The 7,006-nt window shown below is 32.0% G+C and overlaps 1 protein-coding gene across 1 annotated transcript; it reads right to left on the reverse strand.

The window, feature by feature from the left end:
* Positions 1-3,398: 3,398 nt before the first annotated feature.
* LOC130949486 (uncharacterized) lies at positions 3,399-3,755 on the reverse strand. Its single transcript, XM_057878191.1, has one exon. The coding sequence runs from the start codon at positions 3,753-3,755 to the stop codon at positions 3,399-3,401; it is 357 nt and encodes a 118-aa protein (XP_057734174.1).
* Between the last annotated feature and the right edge of the window lie 3,251 nt (positions 3,756-7,006).

Raw genomic sequence — 7,006 nt, forward strand, 5'->3', positions numbered from 1 at the left:
GTTTAGACTTTATTCTGATTACATTTTTACGATATAACTAGGGTTTTGAATCAAATTTGTTCTTATTTTCATTCAGTTCAGTGGATAGTGTAATTAGGTCTTTGAACTTGATTGTTACTCTATTCAGTTAACTTCTATTGCATGAAAAAATACTATTCATAATAATTGAAAGCTTATAATGATTTATTCACCACATGGATTGTATTCGATTCGATGGGCTTGGTTATTCTCATTCACTAGTTATTTAGTGTGTTCAGGGTTTAGGCTTTATTCTGATTGTATTTTTACAATATAACTAGGGCTTTGAATCAAATTTGTTCTTATTTTCATTCAGTTCAGTGGATAGTGTAACTAGGTCTTTAAACTTGATTGTTACTCTATTCAGTTAACTTCTATTGCATGCGAAAATACTATTCATAATAATTGAAAGCTTATAATGATTTATTCATCACATGGATTGTATTCGGTTTAGTGGACTTGGTTATTTTCATTCACTAGTTATTTAGTGTGAACGTGACTGAAGTTTGAGTGATTTTGAGAGAGATTCGGAGAGGAGTGTTTTCGTGTAGCGGTTTCGTGTTGAGGAAGAAGTAATGTTTCTTTATGATGAGCGCGAAATAACGAAGGAGTTTTCGAGGACGTGTTTTAACGCTTCATTAATGTACGTGACTCTATTTGAGTTTGAGCAAACTTGATTACATAGCATAAATGTGTAGCAGGCCTGTATATTAATTTTTCCTTTTTAAACAATTTCTCAAAGCCAAACACTACAAAAGTTTGTAAAAAATCTTGGTACCGAGAAAAAATTATAGGATTATTTTTTTATTTAAATATTTTATTTATTGAAATGTATAACGTATAAAAAATTTATGTTTTTATATTATCATTATATATCTCATTACATAAAATAAAAAACAAATAAACATAAAAATTAGGTATTGCGTATTCGAGATGTGTAATAGTTTAAAACAAAATATTTTAAGCGTATCCGAGATATGTTATATTATATTTGCATAAATGTACGTATTTAGAATGTTGTGTATCCGAGATAAAAAAATATTCATCCCAATGTATTTAAAATATGTTATGATTTGATTTAATTTAATTTTTTATTTGATATACTATTATTCAAATAATTTAAAATTTAAAAATTACGTTTATCTAAATTTTAAATAAAAAAATTTATAATTTTAATAAACTATTTCAATAAAATTGGATGAAATGAAAAAATAAAAATCAAACCAACACAATACGATCCAGAATATTATATTGTCCTATCATGTCTTGAGTTAGTTTTATTTGTACATATCTTAGAGGTATTTAAAATTTTAACTTATCAATCTTTTAATTTAAAAACTTTAAATCATTAATTTTTCTTTAAAATTGAATATATAAACATAACTAACCATACGAGTATAATAATACGAGTATATTTATTTGTTTTGATTTGAACTAAATCATTAATTTAAATTATATTCATTAAAATTGTAAATTAAAAAGTTTGTAATTTTAAAATTTTAAATTATTTGAATAAAATTAGATAAAATAAAAAATAAAATCAAATTAGATCATAATATATCTTGGGTATACTAGATGAATTTTTTTGGCTTTATTCCATAATATGCAATACCTCAGATATGTACATCTATGCATAACACATCTCGAGTGCACCTAAAATATATTTTTTTTAAAAGTGTTACACATCTTAAAAGTATGGTATTCGATTTTCTATATTTATTTATTTTCTATATATCCGAGATATGTAATAATAATGTAAAAATATAAATTTATTCAGTAATATGCATTTTTATAAATAAAAAATTTAAAAATTATATGAGTTAACAAATGAAAGTTATCCTATATAAAAATAATTTTATGTTAATGATGCTATTTTTTATTTTTATTATTTTCTGAATAATTTATTAAGATGTGGTTAAGATTATAATTGAAAAAAAATTACAACATCCTATGCTTTAGGTAACAATAATAATTATATTTATAAACGGACAATTATTTTAAAACATTTAGCTATATATATCTAATAATAAAGGTGAGAGAGGAAGTTGGTGTTGCGGCTTTAACTACTAATAGAATAAGCACGCATATTTAAAATCAAAAGAAAAAAAGAAGAAAAATTACACCCCTTTCTCGCATTCTTTTTACGAGTGCATTAATTACCAAAGTTGTACATAAAACAATTTAATTCTCTTTGAAAGAAAAAATAGCATAATAATTCAGTACAATTTATATAAAGATTCTCTCATTATTTTCTAACTGTAGCATGCATGAAAATGTCTCTTTAGAGAGCTAAAGAGACAAATAGTCTTAGATAATATACTAATAAACACTACCACTCATTGTAGTTGGTATGCATATAATTAATAAGGTTTGTGTCTCTAGATCTCTCTCTAATAGGATGATCTGAATTCTGAAGATCCAGCATATTACAAAAATTTATTTGATTCCTACAAATTTGTCCGCCTAATATAAAACCTAATACTTGTATTTTTCCTATACTACTTCTGAAAATTAAACAAACTATCTTTGTATTCATTAATTAGAATCTTATTCATAAAAAAAATGGTATGGCTATCCATGTCGGAGGTATAGAGTATAGACATCATCAAGTCATGCATGACATAGCTAATGTCATTCTTTATTATTATTATTATTATGAAGGTTGAGGATTAGCTAGATTATTTTGATTAAGCCATACTAATCAATTATGAGGTGTCTTAACCTTATAATAACAAAGAAGAATGTTAGAAGATCATTAAAATTTATTATTTTTAGTCATTAATTAATTATTAATGTTTAGAAATATAAACTAATGTATGTTATTGAATTACTAATTTAAATGAATTGAAATGATAGCTAAAAATAATGACCAAAAATAATAAATTCTAATAATTGTCTAATATTTTTTAATAACAAATATGCCACTAAATTAGTGAATTATAATGTATCTTCAAATAAATTACAACTACTTCAACTCTAAATAAAATTCTTTGATGTTTGAATTTGAATTGAATTTTTTTTAATTCTTCAATAACATATCATCAAAATATGTCACTAAAATATATATACAAATAAAAAATAGCTTTTAAAAAACTATAATATGTTTTTAATTTGTCCCCATCAATTAATTTTAAAATAGAAAAAATAAAAATGTAATTTCAAAATTATAGTAATATGATATAATTTACAATAATATGGTGTCATTACGTTTTTCGCAATATACGCAATAATGCTACAATCACCGTTTTGCAGATGGTGAAAAATTCGCAAAATGTTTAGTGTCTCAACATAGTGTGAGTAAAAAAGAAAATATTTGTTTTGCTATTGGTCATATTTTTTTATGAGTAATTGGGTGCAGGGCCCAAAAAACAAGAAAAAAATTAAACTATTACTAATCTTTTAAACTTAATACCACTTGCATCAACAAAAAGGTGGTGAAACAAGCAAAGAGGGGGCTGCTCGAAGAACTTAATTCCAGAAACTTCTCCTTGACCCAGCTTGGCGAGAGCATCCGCATAGAAATTGGCCTCCCTGTAGATATGTCTTACTTCTACATTATCCATCTTTGCCAAAAGCTCCTTGATTGACCGAATGAGGGAAGAGCTACCATGGTTCTCCGGAAACGCCTTTTGAACCAGCGTTACAATACATCTAGAATCTGATTCCACTACTAATTTTGCGATCCCTAACTCAGAAGCTAACTTAATCCCAACATAGAAGTCCCATAGTTTAGCCATGGTTATGGTACAGGCTCTGATGTTCATAATGAAACTAGCAATTGTGCGGCCAGCCGAATCCTTTATAATACCTTCGCAAGCACCTCTGATACCAGGATGAATGATTGGCCCATCTACATTAATTTAGTCCATTCCCAATTTGGCACCTCCCATTCGACAAGCACCTCTCTGGTAAGATTTAGTAAGCTACTACTATGCTCTTTTATACTCAAAGTAATGCTATAATTTTATGTAATTTTTCTTATCATTTGGTGAAGTTGATTATTCGACAGAGTCTCATCCCTGAAAATGAGATTATTTCTACAAATTTAGGCTATGTTGCACACTGTGACGAAGATGATGGGCCACGAAGTCCCATAATGCTTTCGAGAGATCAAAAAAAGGTTAGTACTGAGCTATTCCTAAAAGGTTTGGGAGAAAAAATTTTCATGTGCATCTTTGTTTACTATGCTAATCCATGTTGTACGAATATAGGGGCAATGTTGTAAGGTGTGGAGCACAGTTTCTTCTTTTGCGCAGCATCTCAGACAGTCGTTATTGTCTGTGAAATTTCTGTTCTTCCTCCTGCTGTTGGTAAGCAAAGCTTCATGGGTAAGGATCGAATAGAAGAATTTCAAATGCTAAGGAAAGTTATTTTCCAAAGCAATTCGTGTAACCTGTTATTATTCTCCTTGTTACTGAAAAGAGCCTCATGGGCTGATTTAATTGTAAACCTGTCATCTACTGCTGGAAGTCACTCACAGTATCTACTCCAATGTCAGGATTGGGAAATTTTAAAATTCTAATGTACTCTAGAACATTCTCAGGCAAAACCTGACTAGTTTTTATCCAATTCTAAGTATTCTAAGAACTAGTATAATTACACAACCTTTTTCCAAGTATTTCTTCATCGGGGTTAATGGTAGCTAAGTCTTTTAGTTTGTGAATTTCTGAGATCCAATGGTCATCCCAAAAGAAATACTTTTTCCGTTACCTATTCTCCAGTTAGGATCTCTTGAAATTTTATCCAAACCAATGTTATTCCAATCCAAGCGTTTAAGCTGCTAGTCTTCTTATGAATTTTGAATGTGATGCTATCTCCTCCTACATACTTTTCTCTCATCACCTGAACCCATAGGGACTCCCTTTTGTAGATTAAGCACTAAGCAAGTTTCATAAGAAATAGTTGATTGGTCTCCTGCGCCCTTCGAATCTCTAGTCCACCCTCATCCTTCGGTTTATAGATTTTCTCCCAACTTAAGAGATGGACCTTTCTATCTTCTTCAATATTGTTCCATAGGAAGTCCCTATAAAGTTTATCTATTTTAACACAAACCGCCATAGGGATCTTCGTAGTCTGCATGTAGTAACTAGGAATAGTTGATAACACCGATTAGATAAGAGTGCATCTTCCTACAAAAGATAGAGATTTCTTGTTCCAGCTAGATAACTTGGTTTGCATGCGGTCAAGAATGAACTAAAAACGACGTTGGTTACTGTAAAACCCGGTTAATTAACGGCTAATTAACCCATAAATGAGAATTTATTCTAGAAAGCCTAAAATGTGATTTTTATGGCTAAATGTGATAGAGGAGATTGAGACGATAATTTTGGTACCAATTTTATAGAATTCGGACCAAGATTGGACCAAACGGGCCAAACTGGGCCAACCGGACCCAAAGTGGGCCCTTGGCCCAACATAACTTAACCAAAACCCTAGTTTTCAGCACTCTCTCTCCTCGTTTGTTACACACACAAGCTGAAATTAGAAAGAAAGGGAGGAAGAACACTCTCTCAAGTTCTCTCCCTTGGTTGATCTTCAGATCACCATAACTTTTGATCTAGAGCTCCGATTGCCGCCCCGTTTGCGGCCACGCGTTCACCGTGGAGAGCTCTACAAAACCCATACAATCAATCTTGAGGTAAGCCACGTGTTGCTGTTCGAAATCTCAGCCCCTATTTTCGAGTTTCATGGGTGAAATGTTGAGATTTTGGGTTCTTTGATGTTATAGGACCCAACTCTCTTGAAGGAGAAGGTTAATCTTGTATCCTTGGACCTTGGGTGTGGTAAGACTCTCAACCCTAGTGTAATTTGTGATTTTATGATGTTTGGGTTTTGAGATGTTGTGTATGGGTATGATGGTTGTGGCTTAGGTTGTGTATATGTGAATATTGGAGCTTGATTGGTGACTTTGAAAAGCTTGGAAAGGGTTTGGTGGTGAAAAATCTGTTCTTGGAGGTGTTGAGGCCTTGAGAGCTTGTGGATAAGTGGTTTGGAAGTGCTCCAGTGGAGCTTGGGAAATTCGGCTAAGGTATGGTTTCGGTTTCCCGTATCTAATATGTAATGTGGTAGGAAATACTTAGGCTAGAGGCCCTAAGATAGGCATTGAATGGTTGATGTTGATGAATGATTGAGATATATGATGTGGTCATATATGTGATGATGATTATTGATGCCTTGGTGGTATGATGTATGAGAAATATGCATGTTGTGATATATGCTTGATGATTGGTTATGGTTGAATTGTGGGTTGAACCATGTTGATGGTGAGTATGATATTGATTATGTACAATGATGATTTATTGGAATTGATGTTGTTGAGAATTGGCATGAGGAATAGTATATGATATGTCAATATGTTTGAGTTTGAGCCACTTGGGTGAAGTGGGCTAAAATGATGAGATAGTGATTTTGTATATTGTGGTAATGTGTCAATGTGTGAGTTGAGGAGGCTTGATGCTGAATTTGATACATTTTGATTGATTTCAAAGAAAAGGGATGAAAATGGCATGTTTTGATTGATTTTGAAAAGAGTTGAAATGGCTTGTTTTGAAAATGGCATATTGTGGTTTTGTATGAAAATATGATTTTTGGGCATACTTTGATGGGACATAACTTGGACTACGGATCTCCGTTTTGTACCAAATCTGTTTAAAAATGAAATTGGATCCGGGATGTCCATGCCGTTTGAAGAACGGGTGAAAAACGATTTAAAATGAGGAAGTTATGTCCGTTGGAAGATTGGGGTTTGAATTGGTGAATTCTGCAGCTTTTTAACTTAGAAAATTTTTAGCAGAATGACCCCTTGCGCGTGGGCGCACCTGGCGCGTACGCGCCGATCTTCCAGAAAGCGCCATCCACGCGTACGCGTGATGTGCGCGGGCGCGCCGATTGTGCTGCACCCAATGCCCAGCCATTTTACAGAGAGTTATGCCAGAACTGTGCCGGTGTTGTGCCTGGGGCACGAGAACACCCGCGCGTACGCGTGGTT

Source organism: Arachis stenosperma, chromosome 9 (assembly GCF_014773155.1).
Source record: "Arachis stenosperma cultivar V10309 chromosome 9, arast.V10309.gnm1.PFL2, whole genome shotgun sequence".
NCBI classification, from domain to species: Eukaryota; Viridiplantae; Streptophyta; class Magnoliopsida; order Fabales; family Fabaceae; genus Arachis; species Arachis stenosperma.